This window comes from Ceratotherium simum, chromosome 30 (genome assembly GCF_057802395.1).
Source record: "Ceratotherium simum simum isolate JZ-2026a chromosome 30, ASM5780239v1, whole genome shotgun sequence".
In the NCBI taxonomy this organism is placed as follows: Eukaryota; Metazoa; Chordata; class Mammalia; order Perissodactyla; family Rhinocerotidae; genus Ceratotherium; species Ceratotherium simum.
In genome coordinates, this window is record NC_141929.1 from 14,011,089 (window position 1) to 14,026,298 (window position 15,210).

The 15,210-nt window shown below is 42.2% G+C and overlaps 1 protein-coding gene across 1 annotated transcript in view; it reads left to right on the forward strand.

Annotated features, from left to right (window-relative positions):
* The window catches only part of GLG1 (golgi glycoprotein 1), a 152,993-nt gene that overhangs the window by 125,372 nt on the left and 12,411 nt on the right, over positions 1 to 15,210 (forward strand). Inside the window, exons 15-19 of the mRNA XM_014792685.2 lie at positions 260 to 373; positions 1,452 to 1,540; positions 2,488 to 2,605; positions 3,874 to 3,966; positions 5,987 to 6,124. Of these exons, the coding sequence (XP_014648171.1) occupies positions 260 to 373; positions 1,452 to 1,540; positions 2,488 to 2,605; positions 3,874 to 3,966; positions 5,987 to 6,124 (552 nt within the window). The remainder of the gene's footprint in view (positions 1 to 259; positions 374 to 1,451; positions 1,541 to 2,487; positions 2,606 to 3,873; positions 3,967 to 5,986; positions 6,125 to 15,210) is intronic.

Genomic DNA, 15,210 nt, shown 5'->3' on the forward strand with positions numbered 1-15,210 from the left:
CGGCAGCAGAAGGAAAAGAGTCAAGGCCCTGCATAGTGCATATTCTTGTTGGTGCTTCATGCGGGGCAACATTTGTAAATTTTATTCCCCTGAGTGTTTATTCCTTGTAATTTCTCAGGCTTATTTTGACATGATTTGTGATGTATCTTGTTTGTGAAGGCTCTAGAATCAGTCTTGTTTGCACTTTTCGTGGACTGGGGGGCAAGGTTTGTTCATTAGTGGTTACAATTGAAGTGTAAATGTGCACTGCCTTCCCCAGGATGTGGCAGATAACCAGATAGACTCTGGGGACTTGATGGAGTGTCTGATACAGAACAAGCACCAGAAGGATATGAATGAGAAGTGCGCCATTGGAGTCACCCACTTCCAACTGGTCAGTAACACCTGGCAGATCCTTCTTGTCTTGGCTGTTTTGATGGTTACTGAATCCCTTCCTCTTTCAGAACGTCAGAACACTTCTTCTGTGAAAAATCATTTTTTCCAAATATATGTCCTATTTCGATTTATTCTCAATAAATGTGATTTTTATCTGCTAGGACCAGGCACTTTGTTAGGCTCTGGGATAAGACAAGATCCGTACCCTTAGGGATCATGCAGTTCAGTGGGGATAGGGACAAGTAAATAGACATTTCCTGCTTCAGTAACTGCTTGCTTTCATAAGATATTTTAGCTTTTCCTTTAACAATTAACATCAGTGGCATCTGCTGTTTTGTGTCACTGTTCAGTGCCACAGCCCAAATGTGTATCAATGCTCTGGACTCTAAGCCTTTTTTTCTTTTAAATCATACTACCCAGGTCTGGCAGTTGAATAAGAAGGTTAAACCATGCTCTTCATCGTTACCACATGTCAAAAGGAAGTGTTTCTGGTAAAGCAAGCACTTCCCTCCCAGGAGGATGAAATCCAGTAATCTGTGTAAAATTGATCTCTTCTCCGGTCCTATTGCCTGTAACAAATGGTATTGAGGGCCTCTGAGTGCAGGCACTGGGAGACAGAGGTGGAACGACAAACCCTGCCCTTGTCGATTCTATGTTCTAGTAGAGAAAGACACAGAAACATATTTACAGAAAAATATATAGTCTCAGCTGGGCCTATGAGGAAAAATAAAGCAGTCTAAGGGCCGGAGTGTGAAGGAGAAAAGAGACTTCAGAAAGAGGTATTTGGATGGAAACATCAAGGAAGTGACAGAGCAAACCACAGGGAGATCTGGGAAAAGAGTCCTTTTGGCAGAGGGAGCAACACGTGTGTGATTGGAATGGCCAGGAGGCCCCTGTGCCTGTAGCAGAGGGAGTAATGGGGTGGTTGCAGCTCATGAAGTCTGAGAGAGACAGAGCAGATCGTGCAGGGCTGGGAAAGCAGGCTTCTGCAAACTCTGTGAACATGGTGTCACCCAGCACTGCTGATTAGAACTTGCCACAGAGCTTCTGATTTTCTTTCTCATCATCTTTTTCAGGTGCAGATGAAGGATTTTCGGTTCTCTTACAAATTCAAAATGGCCTGCAAGGAGGATGTGTTGAAACTTTGCCCCAACATAAAGAAGAAGTATGTAACTTTTAATTGATTCGTTCTGCTTCCCCAAAGTCCCTCTTAGCTACTGAATGAATACCCAAGATGTCAGGCAGCCTCCTGCTGTCTGACAGATTAGCCCTGGAGACCTCCTGCACGCTCCTTTGGTAGTATGGCCAAACACTTGGGTTGTCTGAACAGATCATCTTTATAGCTGCCTAGGTGGTGGTAGTTCTGGTATGGAGAGCCTATAGCTTAAAGGAGCATTTTCAGTTTTTCCAGGTTCAGGCCATCTAACTGATGAAGCAGATACAGATTGTTTACTTAGAGGAGCAAGTTGCACTGTGTATAAAAGAGGTTAATTGACTTTCTTCTGACATCGTTCCATTATGTCATCTCTTCAGGGAAGCAGCAGAGGCTTTTACTGAGTTAGAGATCTAGTTAAGAAACAAAACCTTTATTCATTTAAGAATTAGGTCTTAAGGAGGAGAGTGATGAGCTTTTACAGCATGGCTACCCAAATTCTTCCATGTTGCTCTTTGAAAAGGCACATTTCTAGAACACATTTGCCCTCAAATAAACCAAGTTCCCATTTTGCTCAGGTTTCTGTACCTTTTAGGAATGAGTTTCACAGTACATCAAAGACACAGTTCAGAGTTAAGAGCAGCATTCTTCTCTGATCACGTTTTTAACAAAACAAGTGTTGAAGTGTCCTTGTACACATGTCCCCTCTCTGGCCTCCCCAGCAGTCAGCAATGTAGTCAGCATTCGGGCTGTGGCCCAACTTTTATGACATACGTAGTCACATTGCTGCGTTTAGCGCTCTAAAAACACAGTGCGACTTACAGGAAAGGCATTCAGAAACATGAAAAAGGGGGTCATGGATTCTGGGGAGGTGGTGTGGCCCCTGCCCCAGTCCAGTTCTCAGCTGTCTGCCCTCGTGTGGCTCCTGCCAGTCTCAGGCCTTCTCTTTTCCTTTGCAGGGTGGATGTGGTGATCTGCCTGAGTACCACCGTGCGCAATGACACTCTACAGGAAGCCAAGGAACACAGGGTGTCCCTGAAGTGCCGCAAGCAGCTGCGGGTGGAGGAGCTGGAGATGGTAATGCCTCGTAGCACAGCCTCTGGTCCCAGAAGCCACAGGGGCAGGACTTAGAAAGTTGGGTGAGAGGCGAGGGCAAATTGGAAGATTTTATTAGCCACTATATAACAATAGTCTTAACCATAACAGGTTAAGACTTGGAGCCCTGTGCTAAAATTTTACCATATGGCAGCTTCTTGCTTTACGTTTCTTTTTTTGAACGATAAAATATTTTTATAATTTATGTGCGAATGAAATACCACACATAACTGGAAGTCCAGCTGCAAGACAAGCTGTAAGCATGTCATGCAGTCATCGCGTCAATAATGTCCTCAGGGATCCAGGGTCTCTCCCTCTCCGCTTTGCTGTCCCTGGCACTAGCTTTATCGTAAGGCTGGTTTCCCTCATGGCTGCACAATGGCTGCTCACTCCAATATCCATCTCCAGCAGGAAAATAAAAACGAGAGAAAACTACCCCCAGCATGAAATAAAGATCCTTCCTGTCAATTTGATTATGTCAGCTTGAGATCTGTGCTCACTTGAGACTGTGCCTGAGCAATAGTCTCCAGGGGAATGCCACACACTGGTGAGCTTACTCATCATCGAGGTGAAATGGATATTGGGAAGTCAACCACAGCGTGCACTGTAAGAGGAAACTTCTTACTTTTCTTTTGAGGTTAAGCCCAAACCATGTTAAGCAGACAGCTAAAAATATTTTATAATATGTTTTATATTGTGAATCATACTTATTTCACCTCAATCTAAGCAAAAACTAGTAATAGACACCAGACACCATTAATATTGCAAAAGTTGCATTACCAGATTTTCACATATAGTGGTAGTGATTCAGTGATAATTATGTTTAAGTGGAGCTAGCTTAAATGCCCTATTGTAATTGGGAGTTTGGGTCCCTAGCTTTGAACCTAGCTCTTTCAGTAAAATAATAATGATAAAAGTAGGACCCTACAGTTATATAATGGTTTTAACTTTCCAAAGTGGTTTTTACATCATATTAATCTTATTTCATCTCACAGCAATCCTGTGAAAGGGTCAGGGTAGATGGTAGCATTTTGTTTTGCAAAGAAAGTCCAAGGCCATGTAGCTAGTTAGTGGAGAACTGAAACTAAATCCCACTTGTCCTTTTACTGCAATGGCCACACTGCTGCCACTTTGGTGTGTAAAAGTTGTGGTCATTATACAAGACCTAATCAACAAATAAGTATGTGGAACATCTGACATTTCCAGCTTAAAGTAAGCTCACTTTTCCATGCTGGTTCCCTCTCACGCAGACAGAAGACATCCGTCTGGAACCAGACCTGTATGAAGCCTGTAAGAGTGACATCAAGAACTACTGTTCCACTGTGCAATATGGCAATGCTCAGGTAACTTTTTGTGTTTATTATTATTTTTTTAATACACACAATCATTTTTTTTAAAAATATTATTTATTTATTTATTTTCCCCCCAAAGCCCCAGTAGATAGTTGTACGTCATAGTTGCACATCCTTCTAGTTGCTGTATGTGGGACGCGGCCTCAGCATGGCCGGAGAAGCGGTGCGTTGGTGCGCGCCCGGGATCCGAACCCCGGCCGCCAGCAGCGGAGCGCGCGCACTTAACCGCTAAGCCACGGGGCCAGCCCTTGTGTTTATTTTTTAATTGTGAAAGTAATATGAAGGTAACATTTTAATAATTAATTCTTCACTGGTGAGATAGGCCTCATCACATCCTTTCCAGCCTGATTGTCCCCTCTTAAGCTATGCCAGACTACTTTTCCCCAACGAACTTCCTCACCTGCATTCCTCTTTGTCTCCTCTTCATTTTCTTCCCTCTTCAGGTTACCCTGTCCCTCCCCACCTTGTCTGCCCAATAAGTTCCTAATGATCCTTCAAATGCCTCCTCCTCTCTATAGCTTTCCCAACACTCTGCACTTCTAGAATTAATTTATTCCCTTATATGTTTCCATTGCACAGAAGTTCTTAACTAGAGGTCACATAAGAATCTCCTAGGGAACTTTTTTTTTAATACACAGAACAGAGCCCTACCCAGAATCCTCAGGAGTGAAGTGCAAGCAAGTGATTTTTGTTGTTGTTCTTCCATGGACTCACCTACCTCTTCTAGCTCGGGTGCTTTAGCCTCTGAGATAATGGCTTCATTATCTTCCTGTATCTACTATTGCTGATGCCAAGTCTGATGTCAGTCTGATTCTCATTTCTATATAGTTAATCTAGTTCTGAGTTTTCTCTTTATCTTTAATGATCTGTAATTTCACTGTGATGTAATTAGGAATGGTTTTTTGTTTTCTTTATCCTGGTTAGTTCCTTCAGTCTCAGAATTCATGTCATTCTTCAGTTCTAGGAAATTCTCAATCATTGTTCTTTTGAATATTGCCTTCCTTTTCCTTCCTTCTGAACTCCTGATAGACAGTTGGAGCATTTGAATCTGTCCTCCATGTCTAACTTTTTCTTTCATGCTTTCCATTTTTTTGTCTCTTTGTACTACATTGAAGTAATTCCTCAGTTCTGTTTCCCAGCTTAATAATGCATTCTTCAGCTCTGTCCATTCTGCTCTTAGACCACCAATTGGATTTTATTTTTCATTTCCAAGATCTGTAATTGGTTCTTTTCCTAACTACTTGTTTTTGATTCTTGTTTACCATTTCTTTCTGTATTGCTCTGAGGATATTAAATATATTTTTTAATTGCTTTTGTACCTTTTTCCCTTAGTTATTTGGTGATTCTTGATTGTGCCTTGAGGATTTCATAGAAATCTCATGACTTCATGCTACCTCCCTAGCTATTGCAGCTTCCCATCTGCTTCTCTTCTTTATCTTTTTTTTTAATAATATCTATAAGTTTGGTGTAGAGAAGGGGAGATTTCAGGATATACTTAATTATTATCTTAAAATCCATCCCGTGGCACTTTATGCTTTTATATTAACCCACTCATCTTTTCTATTGTAGTTATTTGTTTATATAAGTTTGCCCTGAGAGATTTTATATTTGTCAGGGGTAAGGATTTACTGTCTAGTCAGGATTATTGCTCCAGGGAAATGCAAAGAGCCTAATGTATGCTCCAGAAGGAATCTTGACAAGGAACAGCTCTAGAAGGCAGAAGAAACTAGGAATCCTGAATGGGTTTCCTTCCCTTTAGACTCCAGTGCAGCCTGCTGTTCATCTGTAATTTCATGCAGTTTTATTTGCTATTAGCCCTGAGGTTGTAAATCTATAAATATAATTCTCCTTGGTGAGGAAATCCTGATTCTTAATAACCTAGGAATTAGAAATGGAAGGTAGTTGGATAGAAAAATATGGGGCACACTAAGAACTGAATGCTTCGGTCAGAATACATGGATTATCAATCCTTCATACACCCCTTAACTTGACCATAACTCTTATGCCCTAGATTATTGAATGTCTGAAAGAAAACAAGAAGCAGCTAAGTACCCGTTGCCACCAGAAGGTTTTTAAGCTGCAGGAGACAGAGATGATGGACCCAGAACTAGACTACACGCTCATGAGAGTCTGCAAGCAGATGATAAAGGTAAGGGATCCAAAACCAAGGGCTAAGCAGAGGGTAAGTAAAAATGACAACAACATATAAACTTCTTTAAATTTCAGAGCAAATTCATATACGCTTTCCATTTCAATGTGTTTTATGCAGCTAAGATGGTGGTTCTCAAAGTCTGGTCCCTAGAGCAGCAGCAGCAGCGTCACCTGGGAACTTACAAATTCTCAGGCCCCACCCCAGATCTACTGAATCAGAAACTCTGGGAGTGGAGAGTCTGTTTTAACAAGCCCTTCAGGGGATTCTGGTGCATGTTCAAGTTTGAAAACCACTGAGCTAAGATTCACTTTGACCTGAGGCACAAGTAAAGAGATGTGCAATAATATATGATTGATTTTGAGGGTAGAGTGGTAGGTATACTATGAATGCCACCATCGAATGTCCTGATCCTCCATCTACCACAATAAAAAGGCTTTGCTGCTGTACAAATTCTTCTGCTTCATTGCTTCTTCAGTGAACGTTCTCTGCAGCAGGACTGACTTGACAGTCTAGATGTGAGTTCTTGGATCTACCCACGTATACAAGAGATTAAACTTCAGGTTCTAACCCCTTATTTCAGCTTCCCTTTAAAATAAAATGCAACTTTTCACCCTATCAAATAAATTCCAAAGAGAATTGTGCAAGTTAGAAGTCTCTTTAGGGGCCGGCCCCGTGGCTTGGCAGTTAAGTGTGCGCGCTCCGCTGCTGGCGGCCTGGGTTCGGATCCCGGGCGCGCACTGGCATACTGCTTGTCCAGCTATGCTGAGGCCGCGTCCCACATACAGCAACTAGAAGGATGTGCAGCTATGACATACAACTATCTACTGGGGCTTTGGGGGAAAAAATAAATAAATAAAATTATTAAAAAAAAATTAAAAAAAAAAGAAGTCTCTTTAGCTGGGCCTGGTAGAATTGAGTCCTTTGTAAAAGTGGAAATGTTGGGGTCTGATTTGAAGGAGCTTAATGAGATAACTTTTTTTTGTGTGTGTGAAATTTTTTTGTACTTTATTGTTTATCAGTCACTGTATAAGAGCATCCCTCCACCCCTTGTGCCCACCCCCCACCCCCCTAGCCCCTGGTAACCACCAAGCAGTTCTATCTGTCTGTGCGTTGGTTTATCTTCCACATATGAGTGAAATCACGCACTGTTTGTCTTTCTCTTTCTGGCTTATTTCACTGAACATAATACCCTCCAGGTCCATCCATGTTGTTGCAAATGGGATGATTTTGTCTTTTTTTATGGCTGAGTAGTATTCCATGGTATATATATACCACATCTTCTTTATCCAGTCGTCAGTCGAGGGAAACTTGGGTTGCTTCCATGTCTTGGCTATAGTGAATAATGCTGCAATGAACATAGGGGTGGCATAAGCCTCTTTGGATTGTTGATTTCGGGTTCTTTGGGTAGATACCCCGTAGTGGGATAGCTGGATCATAAGGTATTTCTATTTTTAATTTTTTGAGGAATTTCCATACTGTTTTCCATAGAGGCTGTACCAGTTTGCATTCCCACCAGCAGTGGATTAGGGTTCCCATTTCTCCACACCCTCGCCAGCATTTGTTGCTTTTTGCCTTGGTGATTATAGCCATTCTGATGGGTGTAAAATGATATCTTAGTGTTGTTTTGATTTGCATTTCCCTGATGATTAGTGATGTTGAGCATCTTTTCATGTGCCTATTGGCCATCTGTATATCTTCTTTGGAGAAGTGTCTGTTCATTTCCTCTGCCCATTTTTTGATTGGGTTGTTTGTTTTTTTGTTATTCAATTGTGTGAGTTCTTTATATATTATGGAGATTAATCCCTTGTCAGATATATGGTTTGCAAATATTTTTTCCCAGCTGGTGGGTTCCCTATTCATTTTGATCCTGGTTTCATTTGCCTTGTAGAAGCTCTTTAATCTGATGAAGTCCAACTTGTTTATTTTTTCTTCTGTTTCCCTTGTCTGAGTAGACATGGAATTCAAAAAGATCCCTTTATGGCTGATGACGAGTAATGTACTACCTATATTTTCTCCAGGAGTTTCAGGATTGCTTTAGCTGTATGGGGTCTTTTGTTGCCCCATATGAATGTTAGTATTCTTTGTTCTATTTCTGTGAAGAATGTCCTTGGGATTCTGATTGGGATTGCACTGAATCTGTAGATTGCTTTAGATAGTATGGACATTTTAACAATATTTATTCTTCCAATCCAAGTGCATGGAATATTTTTCCATTTCTTTATGTCATCATTGATTTCACTCAGGAATATAGTTTGCATTGTATAGGTCTTTCACTTCCTTGGTTAAATTCACTCCTAGATATTTTATCCTTTTTGTTGCAATTGTAAATGGGATTGTCTTCTTGAGTTCTCTTTCTGTTAGTTCATTGTTGGTATATAGAAATGCAACTGATTTCTGTAAGTTGATTTTGTACCCTGCCTCTTGGCTGTAGTTGTTGATTATTTCTAGTAGTTTTCCAATGGATTCTTTGGGGTTTTCTATAAGATCATGTCATCTGCAGACAGCGAGAGTTTCACTTCTTCGTTGCCTATTTGGATTCCTTTTATTCCTTTTTCTTGCCTAATTGCTCTGGCCAGAACCTCCAGTACTGTGTTGAATAAGAGTGGCAACAGTGGGCACCTTTGTCTTGTCCCTGTTTTCAGAGGGATGGCTTTCAGTTTTTCCCCATTGAGTATGATGTTGGCTGTGGGTTTGTCATATATGGCCTTTGTTATGTTAAGATACTTTCCTTCTATACCCATTTTGTTGAGAATTTTTATCATAAATGGATGTTGGATCTTGTCAGAAGCCTTCTCTGCATCTATTGAGATGATCATATGGTTTTTATTCCTCGTTTTGTTAATATGGTGTATCACATTGATTGATTTGCGGATGTTGAACCATCCCTGTGTCCCTGGTATAAATCCCACTTGATCATGGTGTATGATCTTTTTAATGTATTGCTGTATTTGGTTTGCCAATATTTTGTTGAGGATTTTTACATCTGTGTTCATCAGGGATATTGATCTGTATTTTCCTTCTTAGTATTGTCTTTGCCTGGCTTTGGTATCCGGGTGATGTTGGCCTCATAGAATGTGTTGGGAAGTGTTCCATCTTCCTCTATTTTTTGGAATAATTTGAGAAGGATAGGTATTAAGTCTTCTTTGAATTTTTGGTAAAATTCTCCAGAGAAGCCATCTGGTCCTGGACTTTTATATTTTGGGAAGTTTTTGATTACTGTTTCAATCTCTTTACCTGTGATTGGTCTATTCAGGTTCTCTATTTCTTCTTGATTCAGTTTTGGGAGGTTGTATGAGTCTAGGAGTTTATCCATTTCTTCCAGATTGTCCAATTTGTTGGCATATAGTTTTTCATAGTATTCTCTTATAATCTTTTGTATTTCTGTGGTATCTGTTATAATTTCTCCTTTTTCATTTCTAATTTTATTTATTTGAGCCTTCTCTCTTTTTTTCTTGGTGAGTCTGGCTAAGGGTTTGTCGATTTTGTTTATCTTCTCGAAGAACCAGCTCTTTGTTTCATTGATCCTTTCGACTGTTTTTTTTTTTTTTAAATTTTATTCATTTTTCTTCCCCCAAAGCCCTGGTAGATAGTTGTATGTCATAGCTGCACATCCTTCTAGTTGCTGTATATGGGACGCGGCCTCAGCATGGCCAGAGAAGTGGTGCATCGGTGGGCGCCTGGGATCTGAACCCGGGCCGCCAGCAGCGGAGCGCGCACACTTAACCGCTAAGCCACGGGGCCGGCCCTTGACTGTTTTTTTAATTTCAATTTCATTTATTTCTGCTCTGGTTTTGATTATTTCCCTCCTTCTGCTGACTTTAGGCTTTGTTTGTTCTTCTTTTTCTAATTCTGTTAGGCGTAGTTTGAGGTTGCTTATTTGGGCTTTTTCTTGTTTGTTAAGGTGGGCCTGTATTGCTGTGAGTTTCCCTCTCAGGACCACTTTTGCTGCATCCCATATGATACGCTGTATTTTCATTTTCATTTGTCTCCAGATATGCTTTGATTTCTCCTTTAATTTCATCAATGGTCCATTTGTTGTTTAGTAGCATGTTGTTGAGTCTCCACAGCTTTGTCACTTTCCCGGTTTTTTTCCTTGTAGTTGATTTCTAACTTCATGGCATTATGGTCTGAAAAGATGCTTGTTATGATTTCAGTCTTCTTAAATTTATATAAGCATGCCTTGTTTCCCAACATATAGTCTATTCTTGAGAATGTTCCATGCACGCTTGAGAAGAATGTGTAATCTGCTGTGTTTGGATGGAGTGCTCTGTATATGTCTATTAAGTCCATCTCATCTAGTTTTTCATTTAGGTCCATTCTTTCTTTTTTTTTTTTTTTCCATAATCCTTGGCACTGTCAATTGAGACAGTTTTTATTATTGAGACTCTAAGATATGTGTAGAAATGACCTGCTCAGTTGCGCTGAGTAAACAAATCCAGGAAATTCAGGGTCATGAGAAAGCCGTTAGTCATGATCTTGAAGAGTTAATGTAGCAAAGAAAATCAGAAAGATAGATTTTGTTGACAATAGACTATTACTCAACATCATTTTTTGGTAAAAGACAAATATTAAAAGGTAAGACAGCCTTATCAACACTTTCCTTATCAATGTACTTTGCATGGCCAGCATGGTCATGGTTGTTTGGCAGTGGTTGGTAATGGTAATGGTTGTGCCAGCCACCCGCGTCTCTGTGGGACTGCACATTCTGCAAGTAGTCCTCAGTGCCGTGGCCTCTGTGATTACACTAGGAAAGAAATGAGAACTCTATTTTCTTCTACTATTTTTCATGAAATGCAACATCTGGACAGTAAATCTTTAAATCAACTTGGCTAAGCATTGGCTATTAAAAACTGAGTGCCAAGGAATGGTGGAAAGGAAAAATGACTGGAGATAAATATCGTCAAGTCTTACTAAGGTAGCAGTGAAAAGGGATTTTCCAGTCAGAGCTAGATTTATATATAATTAATTGTCTAAATGTCGTAAATTCTCTGGTGCTGGGAAAATAAAATAAGAAATTAACCCATGCCTAAAATCTCACATCATCTTGGTTTTCCCTTCAAGTTAGAGTTTTGAACTCTAATAACTGCAAATAACTCTCCCTGAAAGGTGATGCCGTAGGGTGACTGGTGCGAAGTTGCTTTAAGGGGACCCAGAGCCGTGGTGTGAGCAAGCCCAGGAGGCAGAGCCACCTCTCAAGTCCACATGTGCTGATTTGCTTGGGGGGACGCCAGTTCATTACACCGACATGAATGAACATCTGAGACAGGTTTTCCAGGGGCCACGATTCTTCTCCACATGCGTCTATCGTCAAGGCTTCTTGGGCTTCCTCAAACCTGATGACTAATAGGCCCTGAGTGCATCTCGGTGAGGGGTGAGACCTCTCCAGGGACTGGGACACTGGCGGCGGCCATTGCCGTGGCCCGGCGCGGGCGCGCTGACACAGACGCCACCGGAGTTCCCCCCGAGGCCCGCCAGCCCAGGCTAGCACCCGCTAGAGCACTCCCATTCTTTCTTTCTTTATTATCTGTCTGGATGATCTGTCCATTGATGAGAGTGGGGTGTTAAGATTCCCTACTACTATTGTGTTGTTGTTAATATCTCCTTTTAGGTTTGTTAATAGTTGCTTTATGTACCTTGGTGCTCCTGTACTGGGTGTATATATATTTAAAAGTGATATGTCTTCTTGGTGGAGTGTCCCTTTTATCATTATGTATTGCCCCTCTCTGTCTCTCGTTACCTGTTTTATCTTGAAGTCAATGTTGGCTGATATAAGTATGGCAACACCTGCTTTCTTTTGTTTGCCATTAGCTTGGAGTATGGTATTCCATCCTTTCACTCTGAGCCTGTGTTTGTCTTTAGAGCTGAGGTGTGTTTCCTAGAGGTAGCATATTGTTGGGTCTTGTCTTTTAATCCATCCCACTACTCTGTGTCTTTTGATTGGAGAGTTCAGTCCATTTACATTTAGGGTAATTATTGATATATGGGGACTTGTTATTTTATCGCTCTCTTTCTGGTTCTTTTGTATTTCTTTTGTTTCTCGTCCCATGTGTTTTGGGTTACCAATTTAGTTTGGTAGTTCTGTATGGGGCTTCTCTTAGTTTTCTCTTTCTTTATCGTGTGTGATTCTGTTCTGATTATTTGGTTAGTGGTTACCATGAGGTTTGTATAAAAAATCTCGTGGATGTGATAGTCCATTTTTTGATGGCCTCTTATTCCCTTAGACTAAGTCAATTCAATCCCTTTCCTCTTCCCCTTCTAAGTTGTTGTTGTCATATCTTATTCCTTCTTGTGTTGTTAGTTTGTGTTTAACATGATGAGGTTATATTTATGCTTGGTGCTTATCTTCCCTTGATCTTTGGTTTTATGTTTAAGTGTTTGCTAATCTATTTTGATAGAGGACTGCAATTTTTCTGGTTTTGTCGACCTATTTTCCTCCTTGTTCAAAACTTTGAATCCCCTTTCTTTTTTTCCTCAGGGATGAGGGCCTTCTTGAGCACTTCTTGTAGTGGGGGTCTTGTGACAATGAACTCCCTCAGCTTTTGTTTATCTGGCATAGTTATTATTTCTCCATCATATCTGAAGGATATTTTTGCTGCATAGAGTATTCTTGCCTGAAAGTTTTTGTCCTTCAGAATTTTGAATATCTCATTCCACTCTATCCTAGCCTGTAAAGTTTCTGTTGAGAAATCAGCTGAGAGCCTGATAGGAAATCCTTTGTATGTTATTTTTTTTTGTCTAGCTGCCCTTAATATTTTTTCTTTGTCGTTGACTTTTGCCAGCTTTACTGCTATATGCCTTGGAGAGGGTCTTTTTGTGTTGATATATTTAGGAGATCTATTTATTTCATTTACTGGTATTTCCAGCTCCTTCCCAGGTTTGGGAAGTTCTCAGATATTATTTCTTTGAGCAAGTTCTCTGCTCCTTTTTCCCTCTCTTCTCCCTCTGGAATACCTATAATCCTTATGTTGGATTTCCTAATTGAGTCGGATATTTCTTGGAGAGTTTCTTCATTTCTTTTTAGTCTTAGCTCTCTATCCTTCTCCATCTGGAGCATTTCTGCATTGCTGTCCTCAATACTGCTAATTCTTTCCTCCATGTTGTCAGCTCTGATGCTTAAGGCTTCCAGATTTGTCTTTATCTACTCCATTGTGTTTTTCATCTCTAAGATTTCTGATTGTTTTTTTTTTACAGTTTAAATCTCTTTTGTGAAGAAACTCCTGATTTCGTTGAACTGTCTGTGTTTTCTTGTATTTCATTAAGGTTTTTTATGATGGCTATTTTGAATTCTCTGTCGTCAAGGTTATACATTTCTGTGCTTTCTGAGTTGACTTCTGGGTGCTCTTCATTTTCCTTTTGGTCTGGAGATTTAATATTTTTTTGCATGGTGCCTGTCAGTATTGGCTTACTTTTCTCGTAGTGAAAATATATGGTCGCAGTTTCCTCTTGCTGCCGCTGGGTGGGGGTCAAGGGCTGTGTATTCTGGCCCACCTCAATCTGTGGGCACTCTTGTCAGCCCCTGGCTGATCTGATGCATGGCTGAGTGGAGGCTGCTGGGGGGGACGTGTGGGGACAGCTGGAGCTGGAGTGTGGGAACAGCTGAGGCTGGAGCACAGCTAGGCCGAAGCAGCTGGGGCTCGGGTGCAGTTGGGTTGAAGCAGCTGCAGATGAAGTGCCACTGGGCCAAAGAAGCAGGGGCTGGAGCGCTGCTGGGCCAAAGAAGCTGGAACTGAGTGCGCTGGGCTGAAGAAGGAAGAGCTGGAGCACCGCTGGGCCAAAGAAGCTGGAGCTGGAGTGCACTGGGCTGAAGGAGGGGGAGCTGGAGCACAGCTGGGCCAAAGAAGCTGGAACTGGAGTGCGCTGGGCCGAAGTTGCTGGTGCCAAGTCACTGGAGCCTGAGCACAGGCCAAGCCGAAGCTGCTGGAGCTGGTGGGGGGGGGCGTGCAGTCAAGCCAAAGGAGCTGGGGTCGGGGCACGGTCCAGCCGAAGGAGCTGGGGCCGTGGCACAGGGAAGCTGGGGAAGCTAGGCCTGTGGCTTGGTCCAGCCAGAGCAGCTGGGGCTGTGGTGTGGTGCGGCCTGAGCTGCCGCTGCCTCTGTGCGAGAGCACAAGCTCACCTCGCTGCTGGTCGGGCCCGGGCACCTGGGGGCCGCTGCCTATGGGGATTGGGCACGGTCACACTGCCCCTGCTGGTGGGGCCCGGGCGCCTGGGGGCCACTGCCTCTCGGGACAGGGCTGAGCTGAAGTGCCGCTGTGCTGAAGTGCCAGTTGGGCGGGCCGGGTACTTTCACCTCCCTGATCTCAGAGGTTTCTCACCTCTCTGTCACTCTCTGCTCTCCTGAGGGGCTAGCTTGTTGAAACTACCCTTGCAACTGTTCTACTTCCTCCATAGGGGTATCCCCTCGGGCCGTGAGGGGTCTTGGAGAGCGCTGGTTTTCACGTGGCGAGCCACCCATCCCCCTCCTCTGAGCCTCATGGTCTCAGTCTCTGGGTCACAGTCCTTGGGGAAGGACTCCTCTTACCTCCTTCCACTTCCTCTGAGGATTCTAGCACCTCCGTCCTTAGGTGTACGGCTGCCTGGGTGCCTCAGATGTCCCCTGTGTTGTGTGAATAGCTTCTGTTGGAATATGAATGTCCTTTTTGTTGTGTCTTAGAGGGGGAGAGTTCAATGGGGGAAGCTCATTCTGCCATGATGCTCACGTCACTCCCTATAAGATAACTTATAAAAATCAATCAGCAATCCATGTCCCCATATTAAGATATCAGTAGATTATAATTAGCAGATAGACTGTGGATTAGCAGATAGAGTTTATTAGTAGTCCAAAATGTATCTCTGACTTCAAGGACACTAACAAGTGTACAGGGGCTAGCCCCACAGGGTTTGGTAGAATTATAGCCCCTATAGTTAACAGATGAACCAGATGGATCCTTTCCCCACATCTCTGTTCACAGTGGTTGGTGAGTAATTGCTAAGTTTCCCATTGGGATTGGGTAGATTCGGCTTGAGGACTATGTGCCACTTGGTACAACATTATATTCGTGCTTAAACAGGATTTAAGCTCATGAGATGCCATGTAATGTAACATA